The sequence below is a fragment of the Muntiacus reevesi genome, chromosome 2 (genome assembly GCF_963930625.1).
Source record: "Muntiacus reevesi chromosome 2, mMunRee1.1, whole genome shotgun sequence".
In the NCBI taxonomy this organism is placed as follows: Eukaryota; Metazoa; Chordata; class Mammalia; order Artiodactyla; family Cervidae; genus Muntiacus; species Muntiacus reevesi.
The window spans coordinates 7785549-7802357 of NC_089250.1; the positions used below are offsets into that span (position 1 = coordinate 7785549).

The 16809-nt window shown below is 41.2% G+C and overlaps 1 protein-coding gene across 1 annotated transcript in view; it reads left to right on the forward strand.

Moving 5' to 3' along the window:
• Positions 1–16809, forward strand: part of MACROD2 (mono-ADP ribosylhydrolase 2) — a 2149518-nt gene that overhangs the window by 699864 nt on the left and 1432845 nt on the right. The window contains exon 5 of the mRNA XM_065919545.1: positions 3081–3197. Within this exon, the coding sequence (XP_065775617.1) occupies positions 3081–3197 (117 nt within the window). The remainder of the gene's footprint in view (positions 1–3080; positions 3198–16809) is intronic.

Genomic DNA, 16809 nt, shown 5'->3' on the forward strand with positions numbered 1-16809 from the left:
ATCCTATTTTAGTTATCCGTTTCAAACTAAGTAACTAATGATCTCTTTGCCAAGAAAAAATATTCACATATTCACTTTAAAATACTTTTCTTGATGCTCTTATAAAAAAATTTACACATAGAAAAATTCGAACCTAATTTTTTTCTTAATAGTTTCACCTTCTGTTTCACATCCCATAATCACTTTTGATATTTTGGTATATATTTTTCTAGTACATTGTACTATGCATGTAAATGTGGGTATGTATATATGTGTGTTTGTATTACCTTTGTAAACAAAATTGTGCCTATACATAAAAAATAGATGAAATATATATGTTTAAGAAATAGACACAATATGTTGTATATGTATCACATATTGTATGTATTTTTAAAACCTGGCATTTCACTTAGAAATCTTTTCGTATTTAGGACTGACTACTTTGCCAGTCTAGTCAAGGCTATGGTTTTTCCAGTGGTCATGTATGGATGTGAGAGTTGGACTATAAAGAAAGCTGAGCACCGAAGAATTGATGCTTTTGAACTGTGGTGTTGGAGAAGACTCTTGAGAGTCCCTTGGACTGCAAGGAGATCCAACCAGTCCATCCTGAAGGAGATCAGTCCTGGGTGTTCATTGGAAGGACTGAGGCTGAAGCTGAAACTCCAATACTTTGGCCACTTGATGCTAAGTGCTGACTCATTTGAAAAGGCCCTGATGCTGGGAGGGATTGGGGGCAGGAGGAGAAGGGGACGACAGAGGATGAGGTGGTTGGATGGCATCACCGACTCAATGGACATGAGTTTGAGTAAACTCCAGGAGTTTGTGATGGACAGGGAGGCCTGGCGTGCTGCGATTCACGGGGTCGCAAAGAGTCGGACACGACTGAGCGACTGGACTCAAGTGAGCTGTTCTTTTTAACAACTGTATAGTAGTTCACAAAGTAAAATTGCTATGTGAAAGAGAGAACAAAACTTATAAGCTTTTTTTTTAAGACAAAAATTATATATGTGAGTGTGTGTGAATAATCAGCAAAAGAGCGGCAAATATCAGACTGCTGAAGAATTCTCTAGGTGGGAGGGTAAATGTTGCTGCTGCCGCCGCTAAGGTGCTTCAGTCGTGTCCTGCTCTGTGCGACCCCATAGACGGCAGCCCACCAGGCTCCCCCGTCCCTGGGATTCCCCAGGCAAGAACACTGGAGTGGGTTGCCATTTCCTTCTCCAATGCATGAAAGTGAAAAGGGAAAGGGAAGTCGCTCAGTCGTGTCCGACTCCCAGTGACCCCATGGACTGCAGCCCACCAGGCTCCTCCGTCCATGGGATTTTCCAGGCAGGAGTACTGGCGTGGGGTGCCATTGCCTTCTGCAGGGAGGGTAAATAGTGGTATTCATATTCTTCTTGCTTCTCTATATTTTTCTTTTTTTATATAAGAATAATAGTTATTTAAAAATTTACACAAAACTTCCACCTAAGGAGTTTAAGATAATATTAGTTACTACCATTAACGGGGCATATAATATTATATTATTCAAATTCCATGCATAACTCTGTTAGATACAGCCATTCATGACACTGATTTCTAAGGAAACTGGGGCTTGAGCAGCACATGGCTGGTAAAGGTAGAGTATGGATTTGAACTAGGTTTACTGAAGCACTGTAGTATAGAGTTCATTTTGCTGTGAGGGTCTTTGAGGTTCAGGTTTATTCTCAGATTTTATAGGTCTGCAAACAGTGATGTAGGAAAGTCCAAATGAGCTTGTTTCCCTAAGAGACTTGTTCAGTCAAAGCATGTTTCCTTTTCAGTCAGTGGTAGCAAAAGCCACCTGGTCATTTAGACAAGTTACATGCCCCTCAGTGAAAAATTTCCCATTCAATTTCTAGTTTCCTTTCAAAATAATGATAATGGTAAACAATGATCGGTTACATGGTGTGGCGGACTATGAACTACTGCACTTGTATGCTCAGTACCTCGGCCGAATCCAACTCTTTGTGACCCCATGACTGTAGCCCTCCAGGCTCCCTTGGAAATGGGATATTCCAGGCAAGAATACTGGAGTGGGTTGCCATTTCCTTCTTTAGTTATTATCGGACCACTAAAATTTGGTCTGTTTTCACAGCCCAGATTACTGTTACTCTCTATCTCTTCACCCTTTGTTTCAGTCTTGCATTTCCTTGCTCAGTGAGGAACTCACTCACTAACATCTAGATTATGTGCATTTGGCCTTAGCCTCCTACCTATGGGCTTGCCCCTAATCTAGTCAGATGAAGCTTTAATTTCCAGTGGCATCAGATGTGTGTTTTCAGAAGGTAGCTCTCGTTGTGAAGGGCCGGGAAGAAGCGGGGCGAGGTGAGTTTCAGAGAGCTGCTGAGACCCGAACCTGGGTCTCACCCAAGAGGAGCGCAGCCTCTTCGGTGAGCAGAGCTAGCACAGGAGCTTGCGGAGGTTCTCCTTTCCGTGTCAGGAGAGTGAGGGGTGCCCTTCTAGGCGCTTTTCCAGACGCCATCCACTCTTGCCCACCATCTAGCCCCTAGATAGCCTGCAGATACCTCTGTACCTGTGCCGTGCGGTTGAGAGGGGAAGGAACTTAGAGGTCTGGGTCTTTCTTCCACAGCTTTACTGTCTCAGTTCTGCCACGATGGCAAATGTTCCCGAGTGCCTTTTTTTCACTTGCTTCTTGACCTTTTTTCTTCTATAACCTGTGGTTTACTGGAGGCAACACTTACCACCTTGGAGACAGAATCAGTAGCATTTCTCCCCAATCCTGTGTTTAGGTGACATGGAGTTGATAGCTTGAAATGGACATGGTGGGAGTATTTACCCACTTGAAGCTGGAACAGAACACAAATCCAGGCTGTGCTACCCGCTAAGGATCCTGGTGTTTAATGTTAAACTGCTTCTGCCGACCACACAAACCGGAGACACAGAGAGAGAACTGGAGGGAGGAGAAAATGGTGTTTAAGGGGCTGAACGCCATGGGTTTCCTACCCCAGGGCTGTGGTGATTTCTAAGAGGAAAAACTTGAGTTCCTTGGCTTTCCCTGTCCCAGGTTGTGCCTTTATTTCCAAAAGAGCAAACACCGGCTAACTTTTCTCTCTCTCCTGCAGTGGATGGCTGTATTCATAGGGCAGCTGGGCCCTGTCTGCTCGCTGAGTGTCGGAACCTGAACGGCTGTGACACTGGACATGCAAAGATCACGTGTGGCTATGACCTGCCTGCAAAATGTGAGTTCAGCTCTTTTGAGAACTGTTTCTAAATCAGATGAGCACTCTTGTTTTATTCCTCAGGTGGGTAACTGGAGGAGGAAATGGTAGTGGTGGTGTTTAATTAAATGTGCTTGTATTGAGATTTTGTACATGGTAATGAAATTTGGTTTTTTTTAGTACATCTCCAAATATATATAATATATATGTGTGTGTGTGTATATATATATTTTTTAATGTTTAATTGTAGATGATTTTTGTTCAGATCCTCAACAAGGTGTCTCTGAAACAGAAAAATAAAAATATGAGCAAAATATAGCTTGCAGTATTTAAATGCTGTGGAGTGACAGCTTCTAGAAATGATGCCAATTTCTTATTCCTTGTTCAGGTTTCTTGATTGTGGATGTGTTTAGAGCAAAGGAGATCAAAGTGATGTATTGTGTTTTCAGCTGCCATGGAAAGGCTGATTGGCAATTACAGCCAAGGCATCTGTCACGCTTGGCTTTCAGGAAAAGCCAATGGAATGTGGTTGTCAGAGTGAGAATGTATTTGCTCTTTAGAATGTGGAATGGTCAAAATTTCCATTATATTTGAATGGAGAGAGGTATTGCATTTGATTGACCTTGTTGCTTAGTCGTTTAGCCAACTGTGTAGGGTGATGTGGAATAAAAAATACTGAAAGAGAAGCTGGTTAAAGGCACAGATTTTTTGTATCACATAATCTTCGGGGCTTGGGGGTGAAGGTAGAGGGTTTCATTGTACCATTAAGTTGTGCACTGGCCTGGAAATTGGGAAACCAATTGGTTGTTTATTCCATTCACCTGCTTTTTAAGATAACCTTCTGGTGAATGCTTTTTTTGTGGGGGGTAAAAGTGAAGTTGATTTCTTTTTTCTGTTTTAATCGTAGAGAATATGTGACTAAAAAGTTATAACACAACCTTTGGACTCTATAGTTATAGGAATGAATTTGTCATGGGTATGTGTGAATGGCGAGATCAAGTGTGTTATATTCTTAAAACTGAAGTATATTTAAATTTGAGGATTTTTAGTGAGTAGTAATATATTAAAATGGTATTCTTTGTAGAAATTACAATACTGCATTCTGGATTCCTCACGTGTATTGCTAGTGAAACTACGTCTGCTATATACTGTTTAATTTTTCCTTTAATGGCTTCTCCTTTTCCTTTCCTTGTTAGTGTTTTTATCTTGTGTGAAAGAGTCAAATCATGGGCCAGTGGCCCTCACTCCTGCTTGGAAAGTATATTTATGTCAGATAAGTCCTCTGTGTGCAGTGGTGTTGAGAGCACTCCCTCGTACTCAGAGGCCCTGAGTATTAGAGGAGATTTCCCTTTTCCAGCATGACAGGATTCCCTGTTTACCAATTTTGGTCATTCTTCCTTCTTACCGCCATACTACCTTCATGATATAGTCGACCGATTCTACCCTGAGGACAAGCAGATTACTGATGATTGTCAGACTGGTGACTGTCCTTAAACCAATGAGTAATTGTAGTCTCCTATTGATTCAGTACTTTCTTTCTTATAAGTTAAAGCACAAATCAAAAGTTCCTCAGCCCTGAGATTTCTGAAGACAGACAGCCTCAGAATCACTAACTATGACCAGATTAAATGGTGGCTCTGTTGTATGGAGAGACACCATGATCATTTTGTTCCATGTGCTTACTCCTGTCTGAAATCCCTCTGTCTGAGCTTCCTTGATTGTCATTCAGCTCAGTCCAGGGTTGTTGAAGGATTCAACACCAGACACTGAGGTACAAAGATCAATGTATACCTGTGCTTGAGGAATTCCGTGACTGGGATTCCTGGGCATTCCGGGACACGTACGTCTTTGTAGAACCAGGACTCTAGCCATGGAAAAGTCAGTCGCCAGAAGTCAGCGTGGAATCTTTGTGAGCTGAGATACTGAATCAAATGACACACCAGCCCAGAGGGCACATCTAGGGGAAAAAAAGTCATCCAGCAGGGTAGAAGTTCCCAGACTAGAATGGCAGAACCACCTCAAGAACTTCACACATATGGGGTATTTGTGACTAGATCTTGGTGTTTCTCTACATTTAATGAGATTAATGATCTACATTAAAAACATAAAGAAAAACTATGAAAATAATAAGAAATGAGTAATAACAGCTTAGACTTTGCAGACTACTCTGTAGTGCATCACGGTACTTTCACCAGCCCTTGTGTTTTAAATTATATTTTATAAACACTGTGTGTGTTCATTTTCCCTCTCCCTATCCCTGAGAGATGTTTTTCTTTCTCATCAATTTGGTTCATCCATTTCAGAGTCATTAACAATTCACAGATGTGCTTTTGTAGCGAAAGAATGAAAAGGGAGCTCATTACATACTGTTTGGGTCATTTTTCCCTTCCATATTTAATAATTCCATGACAGTTTGACAGCAGAGTCTAGTTCCTATCTGTCCTCTGTGACAGCGGTTTTATCATTTAAGGTACTAAAGCCAGTCATCCAGTCACCAGTGATAATATCTTCGTGCATCAGCAATTTGTTTGCAAAATGCTGTTGTCTGGGTTACGGACAAACTTGGTAATTTTGGACTGGTCTTTACTTCCCTCATGCTTGCTAAATTAATCTATTCATAAGTGCTTGTATTTGAATTAATTATACTTAGAGTCTGTATTCTATGATCTATCATAATCGGTGGAATGATAAGCCTCAAAGATTTAGCATTTCTTCACTGCTTGGATGTTTTGAATGATTTGTTGTTGTTGTTGTAGAATGGTCTGTCATTCTTATCAAAAGTCATCTTATGAGTGGAAAGAATGTTGGTCAGTATTTTAAGGAATTGACTTAGAATGTGGACTAAGGACTGTTTGTATGATTTGACCTTTTGATACATTCTCTTTTATAATATTAGGGTTTTTAGATTCATAATAAAATTTAGATTTCTATAGGTTTTTATTGTCAGCCAGTTGGACATTTCTGTTCATGCTGTCATCATTCTTTGAGAGGGTCAGCTTCATGTAGCCAAGGCTTGTCCATCTCAATTTCAATCCCGGGATCAATATCTAGCATATGTGCCAAATTAACATGAACGAATGAATGGTTTCAAACATTTTCACCTGACGAAACAAAGAGGTTTTTTGCCTGTTGCTTCTACTTCTAATTCTTGCCCTCCAGCAGTCCATTCTGCCCAGTCTCTGTCGAAGAATATTCCTAAATTCAAAGTCCCCGTGATTGTCAGCAGGCTCCAGGTGACAGGACCCTCCTTACCATCTTCTGTCCTCCTGCTCACTCATACAGCCTGTTTTGCTGGATCTTTAATGCCTTTTCATTAGCATCCCCTCCACCTGGGATTCTGTTCTTCCAGATGTATGTGTGGTTTTTGCCCTCACCTAATTCAAATCCTTGCTCAAACCTCACCTCAGGTATCACCCTAACTAACCTATTTTTAATTACTTCTCTACTTTACTTATAATAGTCTATCTGTAGCATTTAACCTTCAAATACACTGTGTCATTTTCTTATTTAGTTTCTTGTCTATCTCCCCAGATTGGAATGGGAACAGTAGTTCTTTTTCTGCATCTTTTTCATTTATTGTTGTATCCATACAGAAAAAAATGTATGACACCTAATAGAGGCTCAAGAAATATTTTTGAATAAATGAATAAAATCTAACTCTGTGCTGTGCTTAGTCACTCAGTCATGTCCAGCTCTTTGTGACCCTTTGGACTGTAGCCCACCAGACTCCTCCATCCACGGGGTTTCTCCAGGCAAGAACACTGGAGTGGGTTGCAATGCCTCCTCCAAAATCTAACCCTGCTGCTCTCCAGATCCTCCAGTGGGTTTTGCCTCAAACACTGATTTGTTAACCTGATTATGTTTGGCCTTCCATGATTTACTCTCCTCTCTTGAGCTGCTTACGACCTTTTACATGAGCTGAATTGCTCAAGATGGCTTGTCTGTACGTGGCATATGGGGTCTATATTGGAGAGTTTCTAGAGAATTCTGTGTTCCTTTCTACTTATCTTCCAAACTCAGCTCAAATATCACTTCTGCCTGAAGCCACTCAACTAAAATACCTTCTTTTTCCTCAAAATCCAGAAGACTGCATGTTAACATGCTGAGAGCACATTTCACTTGCTATTATTATTGTTATTTATGCAAACTTTCCGTCTTTCTAGAAGTCTCTTGTGTATAATGGATGCTAGAGAAATATCTGTCAAATGAATTGTTAAAGGTAGCAGATTGGTTGATAACTGCTGGTAGGAAAAGGAAAGTCGTTCAGTCGTGTCTGACTCTTTGCGATTCCATGGTCTATAGCCTGCCTGGTCCTCTGTCCGTGCTCCGGGGAAGAGTACTGGAGTGGGTTGCCATTCGCTTCTCCAGGGAATCTTCCCGACCCATGGATCAAACCCTGGTCTCCTGCATTGCAGACGGATTCTTGACCAACTGAGCTACTACGGAAGCCCCAATTGCTGGTATGGGGGATATAAATGTGTACTAATATTTCTAAGAAATTATGAAATCAGCATTAGTTATATCTTGTGTTTTTTAAATCATATTTTACCATATACCTAATTCCAAAGTCTTTTACCTAAGAAATTTAGTTGTTTTTTTTAAAAAATTATAGTTGATTTATAATGTTAGTTTCAGGTGTATAGCAAAGTGTTTCAGTTATTCAGTTACATATATATATTCTTTTTTGATTCTTTTCCATTATAGGGTATTATAAGATACTGAATATAATTCCTGTGCTGTACAGTAAGCCCCTGACACTTGTCCATTTTGTATACAGTAGTATGTATCTTAGTCCCAAACTCCTAGCTTATCACTCCCCTACCTGACCACCATTTCCCCTTTGCTAGCCACAAGTTTGTTTTCCATGTCTGTGAGTCTGTTTCTAGTTTGCATAGAAGTTCATTTCTGTTACTTTAAGAAATTTACACTTAATGGACCTTCTTCTAAAGGTGAACAAATAAAAATAAAGAAGTCACATCAACTTTATTTGATGATTTTTAACATAGGTCACATGTCTATTTTATTTCTTGAGAATGTGCCACTTTTAGGCCTTGGGGCTGAATAATCATCAAAGGTAAATGAAAAAAATGTTAAACTTGTGTATATAAAATGATGGGCTCTGTTTTTTTAAAAAAATTCTTCTATTTAATCTTTGTGCAACATCAAAGGGTACTATTAGCATCCAAGTCAGTGCTTTTCATTAATCATTTGAAGGGAAACTCTTGGGCGAGAGACCACAGCATAACGTGTGTGAACATCATGGAGTGGTGGGAATCAGCATCCCTATTTTATTCCCAGGTGCAGTAATAATCAGATGGTCGTAGCTTAAAAAAGGTACTGTTGATAATAATTAGTACTTCTCTTGTGCCCTTCATCAAGAAATCACAGTGCTTTGAGACATTAGCTCAGTAGTCCGTTTGAAATTTTTATGAGGAACTGACATCACAATTTTTTGACATCGTAATATTTTCTTCCAACACACAGAGAAATTCGGGTACAGAGAGTTTAAATCTGTTGCTCCCAATAAGAAACCAGGTTCATGTTACAGACACGGCAGTGACCAAGTCAGTATTCCTGAACTAGGGGGCGAGTCTGTGGCCAGTGAGGGCCAGGCCTGCTGCTTGTTTTTGTAAATAGAGATTTTGTCGGAACACAGACATGCCCGAGTGTTTACATATTGTCTATGGCTGCTTTCCTGTGGCAGAGCTGAGCAGTTGAGACCAGGATTTTACAGCCACAAAGCCTGAAACATTACTGTCTGACCCTTTGCTGGAAAAGTTTGCCAACAACTAGTCTATGGTAATACTTACTTTTTATAAAGGAGGAAGCTGAGATTGAGAGGGATTAACTGTTTACTGAATTTCATTCAATGTGTGTGACTTACTCAGATCACTGTTGATAAAAATGAGATTAAAATACCTGCCATCTCTTCCTCGGGACAGTCCCTGCTTCTGTTGCTTCAACAGAACCTCATTTTGGGAGGATGATCTGAAGCCTTTAAGTCTTTCAAATTGTAAGACTACTTTGGGAGAAACAATGCTTGATAGGGAGGTGGACGGGGGGGAGAAATAAGTCGTTTTTCTCAGCAGGGCCGGAACTGGAGAGTGAATAAATCAAGCGTCTGAAGGGAAAGTTGAGTCAAACCACCAGAGTGTCAGGCGGTCCACCCTCCTTCCTTCCTCCCTCAGCTGTGTCAGTCAGGGTGCTGAGCGGGGCCGTGGTCCTGAGGACGCTGGGCCCAGGGGGGACTCACAAGACGGCCCTGAGCCAGTCCTCCGCACAGCGCGACCTGATTTCGGCCGCGTGGTCCCCCCAGCAGGTGTCTGATTGTGGCGCGGGGACAGGGCTTGCTGCTGAGCGTGTGACGGCCGCTCTGTGATGGAGTCCCGAGAGCCCTCAGGAGCCCCTTCTGAAACGAAATGCCTTACACTCCGCAGAGAGAGAAATGGCTTTTGAAGAACATAAAATCATCTTCCTTCCTGAAGACAGAGATGAGTTTTTTTTTTTTCCCCTCCTCAAATCAACCCTGATTGGCTCATTTTCCTTAAGTGCTTTAGGAGTTTAATTTCTATCTGAGTCGATTTCTTTCTACTTACCACCTCTTTCATTTATATTAAGTGGATTTTGTATAGCTTATCTCCTTTGTGGTCTTCATGATGAATATGGACGTGAGAAGGACAGAAGGTTTTCAGAATGGGCTCCGTGGAGAAACAGCAGCAACCCCTCCTGGGAACCGGTTAGAGATGCAAACTCCGGTGTCCCACCCCAGATGTACTGAACCAGAGACTGTTTTTGAACAAGCTCTCACACGTTCTAGGTGAGAACCATCACCTAGACAGTGGTGTCATTCGGGGCAGAACCCTTGCCTTTTGATTGGTCACCCAGCACACAACACAGGCTACCTTTTGGGTCACAGATTCGAGTTTTCTTTGAAGAGAACTCTGACATGCTCTACATTGCTCTCTGGCATTTTCACACTTAGTGATGGTATCTGTATTTAATTGTTTCCTTGTTTATAACCAGTCTTATCAAACAGGATAACAGTTTAAGGAGAACAGAAGTCGTATCAGTCTCATTCACCTCTAGAATCCTGAGCATCTGCTATAATAAATGCCCAGTTCAGAGCTGGAGGCTTTCAATACATGTTTACTGGAGGAATTAATGAAAGCATTTTCTTTGCCATTGTCATAGCTGCGCTGCCATAAGCTGACTAAAAGTACCCTCCAGATAAACCTATTTGATTCCAGAAATCTGCAGAGCTAGAACCACAGTCTCTTGCAGCATATCTGTTACCCTGTCATCAGGCATGCTGCTTGCTCAAAGACTATCTAGCAGAGAAAAAAAGCACATTTTTTTGGTTTTTTTTTTTTTGCTTAATTTGCCCACATGGTGCACATAGAATCTACACTTAGATTATGTTTTTTTTTCTCTTTATTTGGTTTGATCCATTTTGGTAACATCCCCTAGTGGTTTTGTGATGAAATATTTAAAATTCTAATAGTAAATAGTAACTTTTAAAATGTCTACAGTTGGGGAGTAACTCGGTATTTACATCGTTGCATTACTGGCTGAGTATAGAGTAGCTGCCCGTACTTGGCTTGCGCTAGTTGACGTCTTAGCAGGCTTTCAGGGGACATCGTCTATACCTTCTTTTTCCTATGTGATCGATAGGAAATAGCAGTGTAAATCAATTCTGAGTGCTAATGTAAATGGGCTCTTGAAGGCAATTCCCGCTGTGAAATGAGTAGTTAGCGGCGACAGTGGCATTAACCGCAGGGGGGGTAATCAGCCTTTGGATGTGTTTAATCAGAGTTATCAGCTAAGATTAAAAAGAGAGCTGCTGTTGTGCAGGGATCATCATTTTCAGGATTTAAAAGATGAATAGTTGAAGGTGTTCTCATAAATTAAAGCCATCAGAATTGCTTTGAGTAATTTAGGATGCTTTGAGGTCAGGTACAAGCAAACAGGAAAGGTTAATCTCAGAGTCACAGTACTTAATGGGCAGGAACAGCAGAATACATTTGTTGAAATAAGTTGCAGATCCTGAGTTAAATGAAGATTTTCCTCAGTGCTAAAATGTTTCTTGACCTAACATATACTAGCATATATGATTTGAATACAAAGTGGGTAAACTTATTAAATATCTTTGCAGTTAATTACTAATCTCAAAGATTAAATATTAGACCACTTCGTGGCTTGAATAGAGGTGTTTCCAGGTGAAAATATTGGTGAGACCAAACTCTGCACTATGGAATAAAAGATTGATTCTAGGTCAAGAACATTAGTCATTAAGTTAGAGGTCTGAGAAGTCTTGAATCCAGGATATTCTAATTGTTGGGTCAAACCTTCTGAGCCTGAGTTTCCTCATCCATGATTAGCTGGGAGTGGGACAGTCTACATCAGGCAAGGGTGTTAAGGAGTAGACACAGAACCACTTTTTAATAATGTAAGACTATAGATATATAAATTATGTGTGTGTGCATGCTCTGTGTCCCATGCTTTGAGACCTCCATAGACTGTAGCCTGCCAGCTCCTCTTTCCATGGGATTCTCTAGGCAAGACTACTGGAGTGGGTTGCATAAGGCTCTATTATTACTTGTAAATCATCCCGTACCTCATTTGTTTATTCAACCAATGTTTCCTGTTGCTTCCTCTGAGCTCGAGTACTCTTTTAGCATATAGAAAAACTACAGTGAAGAAGACTGCCAAGATCTTCTCCTCTTCCATCTTAGGTTCCAGCAGAGAGAAGAAGAAAATAAATACATTCACGTAAAAGCAGAGTCTCTCAGATGATGGTAAGGGCGATGAGGAAAATAAAAAGTTCCATAAGAATGGACAGTGGAGGGAGGGAGCTACTTTTCCCATGGTGGTCAGGGAAGGCTTCCTGGAGGAGGTGGTACCTAAACTGACTACTCTCTGGGGAGAAAGTCATTGCCACCAGATTGAAAGAGATTTACCACTGGGTTAGGAAAAATCACTTTGCCCAAACTGTGGAACGAGATAGCCCATGGATTTGTTGGTACTTCTTCTTTGCTGCAAGTATTCTATTTCAGTTCTGACATATGTACAACTTTAATTTTAGTCTAGTTTTTGGAGGTAATAGAGGTAATGCCACTACTGTGGAGCCGAGGAATTTAAAAGCTCACTGAATTCTAACTAATTTTACAGTGAAAGAACCTGAGGCTCCTAAAGATTATTTCTTCCAGGAAATAACAGAGGACTGTTGAGGAACGGAAGCAACAAGAATCTGGGGTCTTGACTCACAGTATAACCCTCTAGAGAGAACACTAAAATGTACTGCCTCTCCTAGTCTCTGATCATACTAACTGCCTTATAGGAGCATTGTGAAAAGTTGATTAACTATTAAGTGAGATGATATACATAAACATAGTTTTGAAATATTGATTTCTTATGGCACTTTATTGTTAATAGTAATTTAGATGGATGCATGCGTGCTCAGTCATGTCTGACTTTTTGCAAACTCATGGACTATAGCCCACCAGGATTCTCTGTCCATGGGGTTTTCCTGGCAAGAATACTGGAGTACGTTGCCATGCCCTCCTCCAGGAGATCTTCCTGACCCAGAGATCGAATCTGCATCTCCTGCATTACAGGTGAATGCCTTACCGCTGAGTCACCAGGGAAGCTCTGTTATTTAGACAAGCTCTATGTAAATTATGGCACTCTGAGTTCTGCTAGTAAAGTTTACAACAATAATCCACTTGGACATAGGCAGCAGTGTCTGAGAAAATGTGGAAATCACAGATAGCCATTAAGAGAAATCCTGTACTATCCTCAAGGCTCAGACATTTTCTCCAGCTTCTTTCTGGTATCTCATCCTTATAGAAACTCTTCAAAAGTCAATTTCAGAAACTTCAGATGGCCGTGCATTGATTGGAAAGATATGCCCACAAGTTCTTTGATATTTCTTCTCACTTTGTGTGTGGACTGGACTTAATGACACCCTTCTAGTGAATGGAATGTGTCAGAATACTGGAAATTTCTTAGATTAGGTCACATAAAGACTTTGGTTTCCATCTTTCTTTCCCTCCCTTGCTTTCTCTACCTTCTCTCTCTCTCAGATCATTCTGTTAGTTTCCCAGGGATGCCATAGCAAATCGCCACAGACTTGATGGCTTAAAACAGTGATTTATTCTGTCACTTCTGGAGGTCACAGGTTCAGAAATCAAGGTAAAGACTCTAGGGGAACATCCCTCTTTGCTTCTTCCAGCTCCTGGCTACGGCAACACTGGGGTTATGTTGCCATAACATATGCATATGCTTCTGTTTGTCCTCTTTTTCCTCTAAGGATGTTTATCATTGGATTTAGGTCAGTCCTAATACAGAATGATCTCTCAGTCTTGAGGTCTCTAACTTGGTTATCTCTGCAAAGACCCAAAGAACTTTACATCCACTGGTTTCAAGGCTCAGAACGTAGACATTAACTTTTGGGGGTTGCCATTCTACCCACTGTACATTCTCTTGGTAAAGTCATGTCGTGAGGTGGCCTTGAGAAGAGGAACGTGAGCTACCTGTTGTGAGAGACCTGACAGCCCCTGTCGAGGCCCTCGCAGGGGGACTGACGCCTGTCTCTGAGTGAACTTGAGGGGGATCATCTGAGGTCTGTCAGCAGCCGTAGAAGTGAGCTTGGGAGTACACCCTCTCGCCTCACTGAAACCTTCAGATCTCCCTGGCTGGTAGCTTGACTGCAGCGTCATGAAAGACCCTGAGCCAGAATCACACAGTTAAGCCGCTCTTAAATTCCCGATCTAGAGAAATCGAGATAATAACTGTTTGTTATTTTTAAGTTTGGGCCATTTGTCACACAACAATAGCTAACTAATTCAGGAACTAGGGCCACGAACTACTGCTTCCTAGCAGGGTGAGGTGCCTACCAACACAGTGGGTGGGGTCATTTTCTCAATACCCAAGCTACCAGGCTGAAGGACAGGCCTAAATGCAAGATAAAAGCAAAATAGAATTTGGGGCTAAAGTTAAACTTGCATTTTAAATAAAAAAAAAATGCAATCATACCCCTTCATGATATCTTCTGTAGACAGCATACTAGATTGGAAAAATGGTTGTGAATGGAAACATCTGTCCTTTTCATACTAATAAAGAACAGAACATGAAATCCAACTTAGTAAGGAAGCATTGGGAGAAAAATTATACAATTTGGTATTAATATTTACCTGATATGCTTTAAGTGTTTTTTAGCCTTTGTAGTTACCAATCATACACACACACACACACACACACACACACATACACTCATATATATGAAAGAGGAGAGTGAAAAAGTTGGCTTAAAACTCAACATTCAAAAAGCTAAGATCATGGCATCTGGCCCCATCACTCCATGGCAAAAAAATGGGGAAACAATGGAGACAGTGCGAGACTTTATTTTCTTGGGCTCCAAAATCACTGCAGATGGTGACTGCAGCCATGAAATCACAAAACTCTTGCTCAGTGAAGAAAAGCTATAACAAACCTAGACAGCATATTAAAAAGCAGAGACATTACTTTGCTGACAAAGGTCCATCTAGTCAAAGCTATGGTTTTTCCAGTAGTCATGTATGGATGAGCTATTTGAACTATAAAGAACGTTCAGCACCAAAGAATTGACGCTTTTGAACTGTGGTGTTGACAAAAGACTCTTGAGAGTCCCTTGGACTGCAAGGAGATCCAACCAGTCAATCCTAAAGGAAATCAGTTCTGAATATTCATCAGAAGGACTGATGCTAAAGCCCTAATACTCTGGCCACCTGATGTGAAGAACTGACTCGTTGGAAAAGACCTTGATGCTGGGCAAGATTGAAGGTGGGAGAAGAAGGGTATGACAGAGGATGAGATGGCTGGATGGCATCACTGGAGTTGGCGATGGACAAGGAAGCCTGGTGTGCTGCAGTCCATGGGGTTGCAAAGAGTCGGACACGACTGAGCAACTGAACTGAATATTGATATATATTAAAGTGATAGGAATTGCCATTTTCGTTTTGAGAAGAAAAATTGTTTTTGTCCTGTATTGATGCTGTTAACTGAATGAGGCAGAGGTGACTCGCTAGGTACCTTTGTGGCAGGGCCCTTCCAAATCTGTTTGCTGGACTCGGTGGTATGGTTTCCATTAGCGCCTTCTTTTTTCAGAACCACCTCGAGTTTGCTCCATTTCTAATCACCCACTCTTTGTGAAATCCCTATAATTTCCTAAGGGGTTCTGAAGCTTTCCTTTCCCTACCTGTGACATTTTGAGGTAAGATTTATTCCCCATCTGTGTTTGTTCTGCTTAGTGAAGATCATCAGAGACAACCTTAACTGTATTTTTACAAATTCTCTTTCAGACTGTGTGTTTTGTACTTGGAATTCAGTTACCCCTTTGAAGGTGTGTGGAAGATGAAGGGCTATCTTAGAAATCCTTTCTTTTTGTAGACATTCAGTTTTTGTTTTCTTTCATTGTGGCACATGATACCAAACTATTGTCTTTCCTCACATGGCCAGGTGATTTTGCTCCTGTTTTAATGTTAATCCTCTACTTGTGTGTGTCACATACACACATATACATGTACACACACACATATAGGGCTTCCCTGATGGCTCAGGTGGTCAAGAATCTGCCTGCAATGCAGAGTTTGATTCCTGGTGGGAAGATCCCCTGCAAGATGGAATAGCTAGCTACTCCAATATTCTTGCCTGAAGAATTCCACGAGGAGCCTGGCAGGCTATGGTCCATGGGGTAGCAAAGAGTCAGACATGACTGACTGACTTAACACTTCCACTTAAAAAAAATACATACACACACACACACACGTACATGTTATTTTTCATGTACTCCATTAGAAGTATAGTCTTATGCTGAACATGAATTTCCTTCTGCATTATAATGTGTTTTATATTAATTCAGGGCTTTTTTCAGTTTGTGTAGCTCTTTGGAAAAGTCTTCTGGGAGGGTTTGAGGATGGTTTGGTGGAACTGGGATGGAGGACTTTAGGGATGCCCTGGGATAAGTACACCTTTCATCTATCAGTCTGTCTGGTACATATTAAGTAGTAATAAGTGTGTCCAACCAACCAAACACTGGTTGGAATATGTGCCAGGTGCTTGGCTCATCTTTTGGAAAAGGGAGATATGCAAAACAGACAAGGACCTTCCCCTCCTGGAATTGATCTGAAATGAACACGTGACTTGCCTAAGCTCACACAAGTTTAAGTGATAAAACCTTGCCAGGAGTCCAAATTGTCCGTTTTTCTGTCTATGATCCTTTCATCTTTTTCATGGGGATTTTATTTGGGGCCTCATACAGTGGAAGACTATCTGGCGGTGTTAGCCTTCTTGCCTCATGCCATTTGGGGGGTTTCCTATGCAGAGACCAGTGGAAATGGTCAGTGGATTCTGACTCACTTGTACCTTGGGAGTGGGAAGGAGGACATGGCACACATTTCTCTGTCTGTTACTGTAAATTACTCTGGAAAACCATTTTTCTAACTTGGCATCAGGGGTGCAGGCCTTTCTTAACTTGGGTCCAGTGTAACAGCTGCCTGGCATTTTCTAGTGACACAGAGCATATTCCCGTAATCCCTATGAAAGAGTGTGATGTTTCACCTTACATAAGAGTAAGGCAGACAGTGATTTACGAAAA